This window comes from Mus caroli, unplaced genomic scaffold (assembly GCF_978045245.1).
Source record: "Mus caroli unplaced genomic scaffold, Mus_caroli_1 scaffold_9, whole genome shotgun sequence".
In the NCBI taxonomy this organism is placed as follows: domain Eukaryota; kingdom Metazoa; phylum Chordata; class Mammalia; order Rodentia; family Muridae; genus Mus; species Mus caroli.
Genome location: NW_028227264.1, coordinates 78,018,043 through 78,037,226, shown reverse-complemented (window position 1 = coordinate 78,037,226; position 19,184 = coordinate 78,018,043). Strand labels below are relative to the sequence as shown.

The window sequence follows — 19,184 nt, the reverse complement described above, 5'->3', positions numbered from 1 at the left end:
GGACTGCTGGTGAGTGGAACACAGCTTCTGCTCCAGTCCAATCACGCGGGACCTGAGACTGCTCTGGTTGGGGAGAGAGAAATCCGGCCTACATAGGGCCACAACCCTCTTCCGGTCAGAAAAGCACTGGGGCAGCTGGGGCGCAGGGTCGGCTGACACTCGCCAGCTACCCACAACACCCGCCACAGGATCTTAAGACTTCTGGTGAGTGGAGCACAGCTTCTGCTCCAATCCAATTGCGCGGGACCTGAGACTGCATTAATTAGGGAAGCAGAAAGCGGCCTGAGTAGGGCCACAGGCCTCATCCGGCCGGATCAGCACCGGGGTAGCGGGAGAGCAGGGTTGCCTGACACCCGCCAGCTACCCACGACCCCCGCCGCAGGATTTTGGGACTGCTGGTGAGTGGAACACAGCTTCTCCTCCAATCTTTAAACAGTGACAACGATAACAACTAACCCCAGAGATTACCAGATGGCGAAAGGTAAACGTAATAATCTTACTAACAGAAACCAAGACCACTCACCATCATCAGAACCCAGCACCCCCACTTCGCCCAGTCCAGGGCACCCCAACACACCGGAAAAGCTAGACACGGATTTAAAAGCATATCTCCTGATGATGATAGAGGACTTCAAGAAGGACTTTAATAACACACTTAAAGAAATGCAGGAGAACACTGCTAAACAGGCAGAAGACAATAAAGAGGAAGCACAAAAATCCCTTAAAGAATTGCAGGAGAACACTGCTAAAGAGTTACAAATCCTTAAAGAAAAACAGGATAACATAATCAAACAGGTAGAAGTCCTTACAGAAAAACAGGAAAACACATCCAAACAGATGATGGAAATGAACAAAACCATACTAGACCTAAAAAGGGAAGGAAGTAGACACAATAAAGAAAACCCAAAATGAGGCAACACTGGAGATAGAAACCCTAGGAAAGAAATCTGGAACCATAGATACCAGCATCAGCAACAGAATACAAGAGATGGAAGAGAGAATCTCAGGTGCAGAAGATTCCATACAGAACATCGGCACAACAATCAAGGAAAATGTAAAATGCAAAAAGATCCTAACTCAAAACATCCAAGAAATACAGGATGCAATGAGAAGACCAAACCTATGGATAATAGGAGTGGATGAGAATGAAGATTTTCAACTCAAAGGACCAGCAAACATCTTCAACAAAATTATAGAAGAAAACTTCCCAAATCTAAAGAAAGAGATGCCCATGAACATACAAGAAGCCTACAGAACTCCAAATAGACTGGACCAGAAAAGAAATACCTCCCGACACATTATAATCAGAACAACAAATGCTCTAAATAAAGATAGAATACTAAAAGCAGTAAGAGAAAAAGGCCAAGTAACATATAAAGGCAAGCCTATCAGAATTACACCGATTTTTCACCAGAGACTATGAAAGCCAGAAGATCCTGGACGGATGTTATACAGACACTAAAAGAACACAAATTCCAGCCCAGGCTACTATACCCAGCCAAACTCTCAATTAACATAGATGGAGAAACCAAAGTATTCCACGACAAAACCAAATTCACACATTATCTCTCCACGAATCCAGCCCTTCAAAGGATAATAACAGAAAAAAACCAATACAAGGACAGGAACCACGCCCTAGAAACAACAAGAAGGTAATCCCTCAACAAACCTAAAGGAAGACAGCCGCAAGAACAAAATGCCAACTTTAACAACAATAATAACAGGAAACAACAATTACTTTTCCTTAATATCTCTTAATATCAATGGACTCAACTCCCCGATAAAAAGACATAGACTAACAAACTGGCTACACAAACAAGACCCAACATTTTGCTGTTTACAGGAAACTCATCTCAGAGAAAAGGATAGACACTACCTCAGAATGAAAGGCTGGAAAACAATTTTCCAAGCAAATGGCATGAAGAAACAAGCTGGAGTAGCCATTCTAATATCTGATAAGATTGACTTCCAACCCAAAGTCATCAAAAAAGACAGGGAGGGACACTTCATACTCATCAAAGTTAAAATCCTCCAAGAGGAACTATCAATCCTGAATATCTATGCTCCAAATACAAAGGCAGCCACATTCATTAAAGAAACTTTAGTAAATCTCAAAGCACACATTGCACCTCATACAATAATAGTGGGAGACTTCAACACACCACTTACACCAATGGACAGATCATGGAAACAGAAACTAAACAGGGACACAGTGAAACTAACAGAAATTATGAATCAAATGGATCTGGCAGATATCTACAGAACATTCCATCCTAAAACAAAAGGATATACCTTCTTCTCAGCACCTCATGGTACCTTCTCCAAAATTGACCACATAATTGGTCACAAAGCAGGCCTCAGCAGATACAAAAATATTGAAATTGTCCCATGCATCCTATCAGATCACCATGGACTAAGGCTGATCTTCAATAACAAAATAAATAATAGAAAGCCAACCTTCACGTGGAAACTGAACAACACTCTTCTCAATGATACCTTGGTCAAGGAAGGAATAAAGAAAGAAATTAAGGACTTTTTAGAGTTCAATGAAAATGAAGCCACAACATACCCAAACTTATGGGACGCAATGAAAGCATTTCTAAGAGGAAAACTCATAGCTCTGAGTGCCTCCAAAAGGAAACTAGAGAGAGCACACATTAGCAGCTTGACAACACACCTAAAAGCACTAGAACAAAAGGAAGCAAATTCACCCAAGAGGAGTAGACGGCAGGAAATAATCAAACTCAGGGGTGAAATCAACCAAGTGGAAACAAGAAAAACTATTCAAAGAATCAACCAATCAAGGAGCTGGTTCTTTGAGAAAATCAACAAGATAGATAAACCCTTAGCCAGACTCACTAGAGGGCACAGGGAAAGCATCCTAATTAACAAAATCGGAAATGAAAAAGGAGACATAACAACAGATCCTGAAGACATCCAAAACACCATCAGATCCTTCTACCAAAGGCTATACTCAACAAAACTGGAGAACCTGGATGAAATGGAGAAGTTCCTGGACAGATACCAGGTACCAAAGTTGAATCAAGATCAGGTTAATGATCTAAACAGCCCTATATCCCCCAAAGAAATAGAAGCAGTCATTAATAGTCTCCCAACTAAAAAAAGCCCAGGACCAGATGGGTTTAGTGCAGAGTTCTATCAGACCTTCAAAGAAGATCTAATCCCAGTTCTTCACAAACTATTCCACAAAATAGAAACAGAAGGTACTCTACCCAACTCATTCTATGAAGCCACAATTACTCTGTTACCTAAACCACAAAAAGACCCAACAAAGATAGAAAACTTCAGACCAATATCCCTTATGAATATTGATGCAAAAATCCTCAAGAAAGTTCTTGCTAACCGAATCCAAGAACACATCAAAACAATCATCCATCCTGACCAAGTAGGTTTCATCCCAGGGATGCAGGGATGGTTCAATATACGGAAATCCATCAACGTAATCCAGTATATAAACAAACTCAAAGACAAAAACCACATGGTCATCTCGTTAGATGCGGAAAAAGCATTTGACAAGATCCAACACCCATTCATGATAAAAGTCTTGGAAAGATCAGGAATTCAAGGCCCATACCTAAACATGATAAAAGCAATCTACAGCAAACCAGTAGCCAACATCAAAGTAAATGGTGAGAAGCTTGAAGCAATCCCTCTAAAATCAGGGACTAGACAAGGCTGTCCACTTTCTCCATACCTATTCAACATTGTACTTGAAGTCCTAGCCAGAGCAATTCGACAACAAAAGGAGATCAAAGGGATACAAATTGGAAAAGATGAAGTCAAAATATCACTCTTTGCAGATGATATGATAGTATATATAAGTGACCCTAAAAATTCCACCAGAGAACTCCTGAGCCTGATAAACAGCTTCGGTGAAGTAGCTGGATATAAAATTAACTCAAACAAATCAATGGCCTTTCTCTACACAAAGAATAAACAGACTGAGAAAGAAATTAGGGAAACAACACCCTTCTCAATAGTCACAAATAATATAAAATATCTTGGCGTGACTCTAACTAAGGAAGTGAAAGATCTGTATAATAAAAAGTTCAAGTCTCTGAAGAAAGAAATTCTAGAAGATCTCAGAAGATGGAAAGATCTCCCATGCTCATGGATTGGCAGGATCAACATTGTAAAAATGGCTATCTTGCCAAAAGCAATCTACAGATTCAATGCAATCCCCATCAAAATTCCAAATCAATTCTTCAACGAATTAGAAAGTGCAATCTGCAAATTCATCTGGAACAACAAAAAACCTAGGATAGCAAAAACTCTTCTCAAGGATAAAAGAACCTCTGGTGGAATCACCATGCTGGACCTAAAGCTCTACTACAGAGCAATTGTGATAAAAACTGCATGGTACTGGTATAGTGACAGACAAATAGACCAATGGAATAGAATTGAAGACCCAGAAATGAACCCACACACCTACGGTCACTTGATCTTCGACAAGGGAGCTAAAAACATCCAGTGGAAGAAAGACAGCATTTTCAACAAATGGTGCTGGCACAACTGGTTGTTAACATGTAGAAGAATGCGAATCGATCCATTCCTATCTCCTTGTATTAAGGTCAAGTCTAAGTGGATCAAGGATCTTAATATAAAACCAGAGACACTGAAACTTATAGAGGAGAAAGTGGGGAAAAGCCTTGAAGATATGGGCACAGGGGAAAAATTCCTGAATAGAACAGTAATGGCTTGTGCTGTAAGATCGAGAATTGACAAGTGGGACCTCATGAAACTACAAAGCTTCTGCAAGGCTAAAGACACCATCAATAAGACAAAAAACCACCAACAGATTGGGAAAAGATCTTCACCTATCCTAAATCAGATAAGGGACTAATATCCAATATATATAAAGAACTCAAGAAGGTGGACTCCAGAAAGTCAAATAACCCCATTAAAAATGGGGCTCAGAACTGAACAAAGAATTCTCACCTGAGGAATACCGAATGGCAGAGAAACACCTGAAAAAATGTTCAACATCCTTAATCATCAGGGAAATGCAAATCAAAACAACCCTGAGATTCCACCTCACACCAGTCAGAATGGCTGGTCAAAAATTCAGGTGACAGCAGATGCTGGCGAGGATGTGGAGAAAGAGGAACACTCCTCCATTGTTGGTGGGATTGCAAGCTTGTACAACCACTCTGGAAATCAGTCTGGCGGTTCCTCAGAAAATTGGACATAGTACTACCGGAGGATCCAGCAATACCTCTCCTGGGCATATATCCAGAAGATGTCCCAACCGGTAAAAAGGACACATGCTCCACTATGTTCATAACAGCCCTATTTATAATAGCCAGAAGCTGGAAAGAACCCAGATGTCCCTCAACAGAGGAATGGATACAGAAATTATGGTACATTTACCCGATGGAGTACTACTCAGCTATTAAAAAGAATGAATTTATGAAATTCCTAGCCAAATGGATGGACCTGGAGGGCATCATCTTGAGTGAAGTAACACAATCACAAAAGAACTCACACAATATGTATTCACTGATAAGTGGATATTAGCCCAAAACTTAGGATACCCAAGATATAAGATACAATTTGCTAAATGCATGAAACTCAAGAAGAATGAAGACCAAAGTGTGGACACTGTGCACCTTCTTAGAATTGGGAACAAAACACCCAGGGAAGGAGTTACAGAGACAAAGTTCGTAGCTGTGATGAAAGGATGGACCATTTAGAGACAGCCGTATCCAGGGATCCTTTCCATAAGCAGCTTCTAAACGCTGACACCATTGCATACACTAGCAAGATTTTGCTGAAAGGACCCAAATATAGCTGTCTCTTGTGAGACGATGCTGGGTCCTAGCAAACACAGGAGTGGATGTTCACAGTCAGCTATTGGATGTATCACAGGGCTCCCAATGGAGAATCTAGAGAAAGTACCCAAGGAGCTAAAGGGATCTGCAACCCTATTGTCGGAACAACATGATGTACTAACCAGAACCCCGGAGCTCTTGTCTCTAGCTGCATATGTATCGAAAGATGGCCTAGTCGGCCATCATTGGAAAGAGAGGCCCATTGGACTTGCAAACTTTATATGCCCCAATATAGGGGAATGCCAGGGCCAAAAGAATGGGAATGGGTGGGTAGGGAAGTGGGGGGCGCTATGGGGGACTTTTGGGATAGCATTGGAAATGTAACTGAGGAAAATATGTAATAAGAATATTAAAATTAAAAAAAAAAGAAAGCATCTTAAAGAATTTGTGCTGAATTAATGGGATGTCTGCATGTTGAAGAATGAAAATAGATTTATATCTATCTTCCTACAGAAAACTTCAAGTGAAGTGGACTAAAGATCTTAATATAAAGACAAATAAAATAAATCTAGTAGAAGGAAACTGAGGAATAGCCTGCCATGCATTGGTACTAGAGAAAACTTCCTGTACAGAAGAGCAGTGGATCAGGCTCTAAGATAAAGAATTCATAAATGGTAACTAATGAAACTAAAAACCTTCTATTAGGAAAGGACAATCTGGAAATCAATTTGCTGGATTAACAGAAAAGTGTCAATATTTCTTCCTCAAGATCCAGCTCTATCACTTCTGGTCATAAATCCAAAGATGGCACATTATTCCACAGTGACACTGGCTTAACTATGTTCATATCAGTTTACTTTCTAATAACCAGAAACTGGAAAAAACGTAGATATCCCTTAACTGAAGAATGGATAGATAAAGAGTAATTGTATGCCTACAGAATGGAGTACTATTCAGACATTAAAAACAAGGACATCATGAAATTTGCGGGAAATTGATGGAACTTGAGACTATCACCCAGAGAATGGTAATTCCAAAGGATTATCATGGTATGCTTATAATTATACGTGGATATTAGTCATAAGTACAGGATACACACAATATACACTAAAGACTGAAAGCTAAACTAAACGTATCATCCAAGTGAGGGTACTTGATTCTCACTTAGAAGGTAGAATATAATAGTTATAGGAGGCAGATGGAATGAGGAATCTGGGTGGCAGAGGGGATAAGGAGGTGACTTGGAGTGTTCCTGGTTAAGTGTACAGAGAAACACAGGAGAGGGATAGAATGTCAAGAGAGAGAATAGAAATCCATTGTGTGAGGTATAGGATGGCAAGCATTTTGAGGATATGCTAAAGATTTGGGATATGGGAGCCCCCAGCAATCAAAGGGGGTGACTTAGCTCAGAGTCATAATAGTGGTTCTTTGGAACCTGAAAAGTGTACCTCCTTTAGCCAGGAAGCCCCTATTGAAGCAATAGGGAAACCAACTCACAAACACAATTTTTGACTCCAAATTCATCCTTTCTACAAGAGATGCAGAAATAGGGGTTGGGGTAGAGACTGAGGGTAGGGACAACCAATATTCCCAATAGAACCAATAAAGACATAGGTCGTACTTCAGTATTATTCCATTGGAAAATACCAATCGCTCAAATTATTAATGATAGTCTCTCCTGCTGAATGAAATAGATGCAGACACTCTCAGACAAAACCTGCCCCTCCCTACATATGGAACAGATGAGCAGCAAAGAAATGAAAATATAGCTATCTATATAGTGCTTGATTGTCTGTCAAATGTTTTTCTAACTTGTCTGCCTTCTCTGGCCTCAGTAGAAGAGGATTTGACTAGTGATGTAGAGAAATAATATGCCAGGTTAGAAGGCAGCCAACGACGAGGGCTCCTGCCTCTGATTGGAGAATGAGAAAGTGGATAGGAGAGGGACTTTCTGAGGATGAGAACAGGAGGTGAGACATGGATTGGGACGTAGAATAAATAATAAAAACAAAATTATCATGCTCCTGTCAGAAATGAGATATGTTTAATACAATGTACATATAGGAAATGGAATTTATTTTATGAAAAATCCTGAAAGAATCAACAAATAGCCTTCTTTTTCACATCAATGTTATTAACTGCAAGTCCCTTCTACTTATGTTACTATTCAACCTGGAGTGGCACAATGCTTATTCTACACATGCTGATTGCAGATACCTTGTGACTGTCTCATGCTTGTTCTTATTTTGGCATAGTTTAACATTTCCCCCAAATTTTCTGTAACTAATTATTCTTCACTTCATGTCTTGATTCATGAATACAAGTGTGTGCAGTGTTCAGTAGATCTTGGCATATTCACTCCAGCAACATTACATGCATGTATCTACCAGTGCATCAAAACGTGTTCATATGCCAAGTTCTCATTTTAAAGGATGTCACATGACCTTTCTACACATTTATATTTGGTTCCAGTAGTTCTAATGAGAACATACATACACTATTGATATTTGGGTGTGAATGCGTTAATGTGTAACACAACATATTATAAACTTTGTGGACACCCCCACTGTTGAGTCAGTTACAATATTTTCAAATGGTACATAACTACAGTTTCAACTTCATTAGTAGATATGGAAATATTAAATATATAAAATAATTACACTTTTTGAATAATGTGAATTAATTTATAAAATTCTATACAAAATAGGTATTCAGTTTTTTAATTGCATCCCTTACATCTTTGACTATCTGTCTTTCAGCCTCTTCACAATAACTAAATGTCTTTGTCTAACCTATTGTTTCAGATGCATTAACTGGGTTGAAGAAAACCTGGCAATAAAATGTTTTAATTAAATTAATTTAGAAACTTTCTTATGCCATAAAACAGATCAAATACAGAAATTGCAACTGGGAAAATGAAATAGTTTTCTGGGTCCACTGTATGAAATAAGACAATTATGGAACTACTATAGTAAAGCTAAATTATTCAAATTTAAATGTAATGGAAGTGTCATTAAAGTATACTTTCAAGATTACTTTTCATTTTTTGTTTTGGTTAATTTTTTTCTTTTTCTTTTTCTTTTTTCTTTTCTTTTCTTTTCTTTTTTTTTTTTTTTTTTTTGAGACAGGGTTTCTCTGTGTAGTCCTGGCTGTCCTGGAACTCACTCTGTAGACCAAGCGTGCCTTGTACTCAGATTATCCACCTGCCTCTACCTCCCAAGTGCTGGGAATAAAGGTATGTGCCAACACGACCTGGCCAAGATTCCAAAGACTTAATACTCAGAATATTATTGATTAAATTCTATGCTGAAATTTCACATTTGTCTCTGCTGTGAGGAAGTAAATTCTTGATGCCACAATGCCTACAATGACTTCAAAAGGTGAATCATTCCTATGTGTTATTTTAATAGAACATACAGGTAAAAGATTCAGTTGTTAAACTGAAGTAATGTAATGGCCATATGGTTCCCTTGTCTATTTTTTTCCTTTACTTAGTTTTGTGAATGCACTGTAGAAGGAATGGAAAATCCTCTGAGAAACTTGTCCTTCACCTGTTTCATTGGAAATCTCATTGTCTGGGCAAGGAGTGCAGTCAAAGCAACAGGTAGGCTTGCTCTCAAGGACAACTTTCCTGAATCCAGGATTGCAGCTCTCACTGCACACAGAGTGAGGAATCTGAAAAATATTAAATACAAGATACAAAACACTTAGCTCTTAATTAGTGCACAAGTAAAGTATGTATTTTATAATACAGAAAGTATATTGATTAAAATTTATATCTAAATATGTTGGTTTTTGCTGTTTTACTCCATTGGCCATTGAATGAAAGTGGAAATGACCTTTGGTCAGCAGCAGCCTTCACATTCCTTTCCTGATTTAATGAAATCTGCCCAGTGTCCTAAAATCAGCACTGTCATAATCCTCTGCCTTCGGGAACTTCACCCTCAAACTGTGATGTGACAAAGAAAATTTTTCTATGCTCATATTAATTTTGTTGCCTACATATTTCCAACAATACAGATAAGTATAAAAGGAAATACTCACTTTGTTTTTTATTTGTCAAAAGCTTAAAATCAAAGGCCATCTGAAAACTGACTGTGACAGTCTAAGCTAAGAGTCTTAGGGTTCCTATTGTGATAAAACAGCATGACCATAGCAAATTGTGGACAGAAAGGTTTATCATCAGTTGAAATAAGGACTGGAGTTGAAGCAGAAAATTTGAGAAAGTAATGGAATTGGAGAACATGTACTATTTCTGTTTACTCTCATGTTAATTGTAGCATTCTCACCTTAGATTCTTAAACAACTTAGGACCACCTGCCACCATCCAAATATTCTATAGGCCATTTGTGTTTTTAGTGATTTCTCCATTAATTATATCAAATGCTGACCCTCCTGGTTCAATTCCAAAGAGTCCCCCTTTCTGTTTTCTGCTGGAAGGGTGTGCAACCACTGTATATGTTGCCACCCTAGCACACCAAGTTTCACCAGGATTAAACTCATCCTCTCCCACTCTGGCCAAAGAAGGCAGCTCATTTGTGGAATGAATTCTCCAGAGAAGTATCAGCTTAAGGACAACACCCACTTCAGCTGTTGTGGAACTCACATGGATATCGAGTGGCACATATGCTACATATATTGGGGGTGGGTGAGGCTAAGTCCAACCCACGTACCCTCTTTGATTTGTGACTGATCTGTGAGATTCCCCAAGTGTCGAGTTTATATGACTCTTGGTCTTCCTGTGTAGTTCTTAAACATTTCTGGGCTCCAATATTTCCATAATTGTCCTATAACTCTGTCCAGTGTTAGGCTGTGAGTCTCTTCATTTGTTTCAGTTAGCTGCTGGGTGGAGCCTCTGGAAGGACATTTAAGCTAGGTTCTTTTTTTGCAAGTATAACAGGTATCATTATATGTGTCAGGGATTGATACTTGCCCCTGCAGTACTTCTAAAGTTGGGCCAGTTATTGGTTGGCCATTCTCTCAGTCTCTGCAACATCTCTGCATTTCTTGTAGCTAGGACTATTTTTGGGTCAAAAACTTGGTGCCTATGTGTTGTCCTTATCCCTCCTCTACTGGAAATGCTTGGCTATTGACGGTATCTTCTTCAAGTTTCATAACTACAGTGATATTGGTCTTAGTTATCGTCACATGCACTAAGTACTGTTGGCCTTCCTAATGCCATGTCTTTGACTCTTCCTTGACAATTCCCCAACTCCTGCACTCCTGGCAGGTACAGGTCACCTTTCATTCTCCTGACTATCTGAACATCTTTTCTGACTATTCCAAGACCTGATACTGAAACCACCGTTCTCTACCACATTCCCTATCACAGAAAGTTACCTCCCTCCATCTAGCTCTTACGACTATTTTATGCCCCTTCTAAGTGAGATTCAAGTATCCTCTTAGTCACTAACGTTTCTTAGAAGTAAGTACATACTATTCATGTCTTTTGAGTCTGGATTACCTCATTGAGGATGATATTTTCTAGTTCTATCCAATTTCTTGGAAATTTTAAAGTCCTAATTTTTATAGCTGCATAGTATAACACTGAGTGAATTAACCACATTTTCTTTTATCCTTTTTTTTTTTTTTTTTTGGTTGAGGGACATCTGGTTGTTTTTAGTTTCTGGCTATAATGAATTAGGCTACTATAAACATAGTGGAGCACATGTCCTAATATGGTGGAGCAGTATATCTGTGTCTTCATGTAGTACTATTTCCAGGTTTCTGAGCAACTACCAGATTGCTTTCCTCTGTGTTTGCACAAGTTTGCAATCTCAACAGCAATGGACTAGTGTTCCCATGTCTCTATGTCCTCATTAACAGAAGCTATCTCTTCAGTTTTTAACTTGTCCATTTTGTTTGTGTCAGACTGATTCTCAGGGTTGTTTTTATTTATCTTTCTCTGATTGGTAAGCTTGTTGAACATATCTTTAACCATGTCTAGTACATTTGAGACTCCTTTTTTGAAAATCTCTGTAGCTTTTATCACATTTTTAAATTGGTTTATTCACTTTTTAAGTTTTAGAATCTAACTTCTTGAGTACCTTATTATTTGGAATATTAGACCACTGTTGGATGTAGGGTTAGTGAAGACCTTTTCCGGATTACCAGCTCCCATGTTTGTCCTTTTGATACTGTTCTAGGCCTTAGAAAAGCTCTCCAGGGTCATGAGGTCCCATTTATTAATTGTTCCATGATCCACCCAGGAAATCGTCTTCTGCACCAATGGGTTCAAGGCTATTCACCAATTTCTCTTCAATTATATTCAGTGTATCTGGGATCATGGTGAGGTCTCTGACCCACTTCGACTTGGGTTTTGACGAGTAATGAATATGGATCTATTTGCATTGTTGTACAAAGCAGATATTCAGTTGAACCAGAATCATTTGCTAAAGATGCTTTCTTTTTCATTGTATGTTTTTTTAAGTTTTTGTCAAAAGTCAAGTGTCTATAAGTGTACTTCTGGGAATGGATTTCATTCCACTGATTAACTACCTTGTTTCTATACCAAAACCATGCATTGCTCTGTAGATCAACTTGAGACCAAGGATGGTAATTCCTCCAGAGATTATTTTATTGGTAAGGTTCATTTTTGTATCCTGGCTTGTTGTTCTTCCATATGAATTTGATAATTGTTCTTTCAAAGTCTGTAGATGATTGTGTGGAACTTTGATAGGAATTGTATTGTATTTGTATATCGCTTTGTTAAGTATGTGGAATTTTGGTAAGAGTCAAAAATATAGTTCATCGTCACTAGGTTAATCCAACTAATATATGAGAATGGAAGATCTTTCTATCTTCTGAAATCTTCAGTTTCTAAATTCAGGGACTTGAGGTTAATTTCATTCTATCCTTTTATTTTTTTGGGGTATTGATGTGGTCCATAATAGCAATCAAGGGTCATTAATTTCAGAAATATAATATTTACTTATAATAGAGACATACCCACCTCTGGTCCAATTAATCCTATATTCAGATATAGACAATTGTTTCTCTGCACTGTGAGCAGTTGTAACCACTTTCACTAATATTGAAAGACCCATTGGTTATTCTAAAGAGTGTTGTATACTAATTTCTTTCTCTTTTTTTTCATAAATTAGGGAAATAAATCCACTCTCAGTAAAATGGTCCCTCATGTGTAAGCCCTTTTAGAGTACAATACTTGACAGGTTTTGCTTGATGAAAGGGGTTTGGGAATATTATTCCTATTAAGATTCATCTTGTCAGGTTATTGCAATTTATGTTGTTTTGAAAATAAATTCACCTATGACTCAGGAAGTCAATATAAACATCCTGATATCCCTTTTATTACAATGTCCTCAGAAAGGACTAATTGATATCTTTTTTTAAAATGATAAAATGAATAGATAATTGGAAAGTATTTAATACACATCCACCAGAATAAGTCACCAGTAAAAATCTTAAGATTGATAGTTTTTAGTGTATTGATGTGGTCAATAATACCAACCAAGAGTCATTACATCTAGAAACATATAATATTTACTTATATTAGAAACACACCCACCTCTGTAAATCCTATGGGCCAATTAATCATATATTCAGTCATTGACAATTGTTCCCCTTTGGGAGCACTGGGAACAAATGTACCCACTTTCACTAATAGTGAAAGACCTGTTGGGAAATTCCAAATGTTGGTAATATCATACTCTGGATCTGCCTTCCTTCTCCAGTCCAGAACCACACAGTCACCAACAGAATTTTTCACTTGAATCTTCTTCAGAAAAGGGTGAAGCTAAAACATTTATGAAATCCTGTCATGAAATTGAAGTTATATAGTCATAACTGAATTACAAATAATAAGTTATATCCTGACTGTAAATGTATCATGTATGTAATATATCATGTTAATGCTGTTTTAATTAATTACCTATGGGGTTGAACAAAGGCAAGCTTAGGAGAATATAAATATTTGTTTTTGTAAATGTCAGTTTGTATAGAATATAACTTGTCAAGCAGTGCCAAACAATCAAGGATTAGACAGAAAACAAGTTTCAAATTAAAAAAAAAATTCTAAGATCATCATTTCTATCACTATAATCTAATGGAATAAGACATAATTCTGAGAATCTGTACAATAATGGGAAAGGAGTCTACTTTGCTCCATTATTTTTAAATTGTTTTAGTGTTATGACAAATATTGAAAAATGATCAAGAACTATATAGTAAATAATTCTCAACTTCTCTGAAAATAGCTCTCTCCTTATATTTTCTGAAAATTTCATAGCCTCAATATTTAAGATGAGGTAATTTGAGTTTGGTGGATAATCAGGAGTGATTGACAGCACATAAAAATTCTAATGGCATCCAGGAATATTGGATATATTTTGTGTCAAGTCAACATGAATACTTGATTTTCTTTGTTTTATTTTGTATCCAGACTCTTTAGTTAAAAAAATCAGACTTTAAGACACTTAACAATGTAGAATATAATAGCAGTTTGCAACTTTGACAGGGTAGTTTAACATAAATTTTTAGCCTAGATCTACATATTTTGATAACTTCTATGGAATCCAGAGGGGCACAATTGACCTGTATGTTTCACTACCTTAGAGAGTGCTTATGGTTCATAAGAATAAAACAGCACACAAATTCTCCAGTATCTGAAGATGAAAACACCCAAAACCTCATGACATATACCTCTCAAGCCAACTATACCAGGGCAACTCTAGTAGACCCTATAGGCAGGCTTTTGGGTTTTAGATAATTCCAGATTCAGGAAAAATTGACAACAGTGAATACACACTAGTAGTAACTATAGGTTAGAATGAAGAAAAACAAATTAAGCTTGTTTATGTATTGTAATGTATTCTCTAATCAATATTTTCATTTTCTTTACCCTCTAATCACCTTTCTTCTGACAATTATCATTTTACTTCCTAAATCCCCTCGATAAGGGGGATCTCGATAATTATTTTTCTATTATCCATATTATTATTTTTTTTTTCTAGGCTATAAGTTTATTAATGGCACAGGCAACAAATGATCTGGAACAGAGTGAAAGACTTCAAGGAATTAGTATTAAATGATCTAGCTGAGAAATAAAATTCATTTCAGATTCTTAACCGCCTTCGGGTATAGTAACATTTTACCATGGTTTTAGACATTATAGATAAGACTAAATTTTACAAAGTAGCTCATTAAATAAACAGTAAACAGAAGGAGGAATTCATTAAAGTCAAATACATTTGAGTGGAGGAACATAAAATATATGAACACATCTCAAATGTCATATGGGTTGCTATATATTATATCAGTATACATGTAATCCTTACCTTACATAATTACACACATGTGATTCATGAACCTAGTGAATATTATATTTTATTTAGATCCTTAGTCATTGATAGAAAATAAACTTGGTATGATTTTAATAATTCTGAACTGTACAGTAAAGGTCTTTTTAAAATTAATTTTAGAAAAAAATAAATTCTAAGAGGTCATGAAAAAAACCAGTCAACAGAGGATAGAATTCCAGTAAATAGGTAAAGCAGGACAACTCCCTGGTATTAGTACATAAATTCATGTTGAATTGCTCTCAGGTTTATCTAGAATATTTTGTGTATGACTGGCAACAGAAAAAGGATGCAGCTTTAAAAAGTAAATGTACATTTTAAAAATCTGTCCGCAATGGATAGAAGTACCTTCTCAACACTATGACTAATGATGTAATATGCTAAAAGTTAAATGTGATGAGTTGAACAACTACTGATAAGAAATATAATAGCCTGTACCTTGGCCCAATGAAGTTTTAATAGTTCAGAACAGATGTTTTAATAGGTAAAAATGAGCTAATTAGTACAGATTTTTAGATTTACATAATCACTTAGAAACTGGTCATCCCAGTTTGGAATGTTTATAAAATACAATGTTTGACAAGCTATGCTTATTAGGAAAGATAATTAAACTAAGATATACTGATAACTATATTTAGTTAATTTTTATGAGTCTTGCAATGGTTTTTAACACTAGCAAGATTTTGCTGAAAGGACCCAAAGATAGCTGTCTCTTGTGAGATGATGCCGGGGCCTAGCAAACACAGGAGTGGATGTTCACAGTCAGCTATTGGATGTATCACAGGGCTCCCAATGGAGAAGCTAGAGAAAGTACCCAAGGAGCTAAAGGGATCTGCAACCCTATTGTTGGAACAACATAATGTACTAACCAGAACCCTGGAGCTCTTGTCTCTAGCTGCATATGTATCGAAAGATGGCCTAGTCGGCCATCAATGGAAAGAGAGGCCCATTGGACTTGCAAACTTTATATGCCCCAATATAGGGGAATGCCAGGGCCAAAAGAATGGGAATGGGTGGGTAGGGAAGTGGGGGGCGCTATGGGGGACTTTTGGGATAGTATTGGAAATGTAATTGAGGAAAATATGTAATAAAAAAAAAAAAGAAAAAAAAAAGTAAGCAATTTTCTTGAAGGAAAAAAATTTACCATTTTGTAATTACTCTTACTTGACAAAAATCATAACAATAATAAACAAATACTCTTTTTTTCCCCTTTGGATATACTTCTCACATAAGTTTGAGTCATTTTAAGCAATTAGCATAAACATTAGACAAATATCTGTTTCATAGTCAGGAAGTACATTATAAATGTTTGAAGAGATTCAGTATTTGTTGAGTGCTTCCATCCTATTTCATAGATGACAATTTCGTATTATGTTCCCATACAGTAGAAGAGGCACAGCAGTTTTCTGAATTTTGTTTTATAAGTATACTTAGACAACTCTGAAAGCTCTGCCCTCAATATCTAAGCCATTCACAAAGGCTCTTCCTACTCCTACAATCACATATCCATATTATTTTAAGCTTAGTTATTCAATTCCATCCTGATTGCAGCTTTTCTTTCCAGGCTATCCCTAAGACAACCCATATCCCTGTTGCCCATCAACTTCTCTGATATGGTAGAGCCTTCTCTGCATGTTACCCACTCTGAGACATCAAACCTCTTTAGAGCTAGGTGCATCATTGAAAACCTGGGTTTTCCTTCTGAGAAATTGCAAAGAGAAATATCCATATTTTCCTCTACCAAAATAAGAATTATTCTGTTAAATGCAATCTTCCACAGGTGCACTCATCATGTTTATAGACATATAAGTACAGTGATATCTAGGCACTGAAATATATGCTACCTCTTATAGATTATTGAATGGAAAAAGTAATCTAGCATAACTAGTTTGAGAGCTTTTAAAGCATCTGATGTCATATTGGGGAGTTTAAAATACACATCACCTTCCAGGGGAATAACAGAGTCCTATCAATATTTGCCTGTGGTTGAAATTGTATTTGACTGAGTGTCTCCTCATGCAGACTGTGGGCCACTGCATACACAGCATTATACACATTGTAACTCTCTTCAGTCATGGCCATTGTAAACATATTCCCTGGCAACAATTCCAAAGAGGCATTCTGCAGGCAGTTTTTAAATATTTTACATTCAGAACGCAAAAATGAGCAATTGAAATGCTCGTGCCACAATAAATGAAGAACAATATCTTCTGGGTACTTGATGGGAGTGGCTTCTTGCATAAACTTTTTGAAACCAGCAATCTCCTCATAATGGGGTGAAAAAATGAGAGCCCCATGGGATAATTCTAACATATTATATAGTTTCAAATTTTGGCAAAACCATTTTGAAGTCATAACCCAAATTTTTTTCATGTTGTATTTTCTATATGTACTTTCTATTAAAGTTAATAGAATCGAAGTAGGTCCATAAATTACAATCACATTTGCTGTCGATGATTCTAGAAAGTGGATATGATTTTGGGATAGCAAACGAAGTAGGGTTTCCCCCAAATATAATACTGTTTGCACAAAAGCTATGCAGATTTTAGTTTTGTCTAGCTCCTTTCTAAAGTCTGATAGAAACTGAGCACCTCTGTGGTCATCTGGGATGAGGAGTCCCACCCAGTTCCAGCTGAAATGCAGCATCAAAGAGGCAATACCAGACAACAGAGCTGTGTCTTTGGGGGCCACCTGGTAGAGAGATTGAAACTGGTTTCTATCAATCTGAACAGGATCCAAAGGCCCAAAAGTAAGCTGAAAGAAATACAAAATGTTAAAATGGAGAACAAGAATTGCCATTCAAAATGTCTTAGTCTTAAAAGACAAAAAGAAATTATTAAACTTTCCACATTGCTGTTGATCACCAAAGGAAGTCAGTACTGGAACTCAAGCAGGTCTGGAATCAGGAGCTGATGCAGAGGCCTTGGAGGAATGTTACTGGCTTGCTTCACCTGGCTTCCTCAGGTTGCTTTCTTATAGAACCAAAGAGGACCAGCCCAGGGATGGCACCACCCACAATGGGCCCTCCCCTCTAGATCACTAATTGAGAAAATGCATTGCAGCAGGATCTCATGGAGGCATTTTCTAAACTGAATCTAATTTCTCCGTCGAGCCTGGGTCACTTTGACAGAAAATCAGCCAGCATACTATATTTAAAAGTAAAAACAAAAACAAAACAACCCCCCCCAAAACACCCCAAAAACCAAAAACCAAAGAAACAAAACCCCAAAAAACCCCGAAACTCCCCCCCAAAAAAACCAAAAAAGAAAAAAAAGAACCCCCCCAAATACCAATGTGTCTTTGTCTTTGTAAATGATATTTTAACTTCAATAATCAAACTCCTTCCCTTTAATTTTACAAATGGCTAAATTCAGAAGAAAGAGTCCTGGCTGACCATCATTCACACAACTTGCACTTACCTGAGGAAATTTGTAAAGATCCAATATGGTGCAAATTGTTTCAGATATTTTCCATGATAGTCCAGTAAGTGTAGCAGCTGATTTGCTTTCTTTTCTACATGTATAATTAGGGATCAATTTACTCAAACCTGTGAGCCAAGAGAATACAGTCCTAAAAATGTTCCTTCCAATATGTGGCAGATTATAAATCTCAAGTCCAAGAGAGGTGTTTGGTAAAATATGGGAGTTCAAGTTGATCTCATTGATGGCAAATAACATGGCCAAAACGAGTTGGTAGTTTCGTGTACTCATCCTGCAGAGAAGTATCACAGCATTCACGTGGGGGAACTCATAATAATATACACACAACTTTAGTGCACTAGTTCTATACTTTTAATGGTAGTGTTTGCTTAGAACATGCATTTTTATGTCAGCCAATGAATTTTTTTTCTATTAAAATGGTACGCTATGGCAATTACAGCTAATGAGATCCTGAAAGGGAGACCTTGTTAATTGTAGATCCAACAGAACTTGCTTTCTCTGGCTTGCAGATGTGGAAATATAACATAAATCAACCATAAATTCAAGTATATTTCTTAAAATCTTTTCTTCCAGCATTGAAGATTATGCAAAATAATTGATTCTTCACAAAGCCACCAGATTCCTATGGTAGATTA

At 37.1% G+C, this 19,184-nt stretch overlaps 1 protein-coding gene across 1 annotated transcript in view; it reads right to left on the bottom strand.

The window, feature by feature from the left end:
• The window catches only part of LOC110289092 (vomeronasal type-2 receptor 116-like), a 37,892-nt gene extending 19,072 nt beyond the window's left edge, over nt 1–18,820 (bottom strand). Inside the window, exons 1-4 of the mRNA XM_085843374.1 lie at nt 18,529–18,820; nt 17,054–17,863; nt 13,321–13,548; nt 9,344–9,467 (exon numbers count right to left, since the gene is read on the bottom strand). Coding sequence (XP_085699500.1) covers nt 9,344–9,467; nt 13,321–13,548; nt 17,054–17,863; nt 18,529–18,819 — 1,453 coding nt within the window. The 5' untranslated portion in view covers nt 18,820. The remainder of the gene's footprint in view (nt 1–9,343; nt 9,468–13,320; nt 13,549–17,053; nt 17,864–18,528) is intronic.
• Nucleotides 18,821–19,184: the final 364 nt, after the last annotated feature.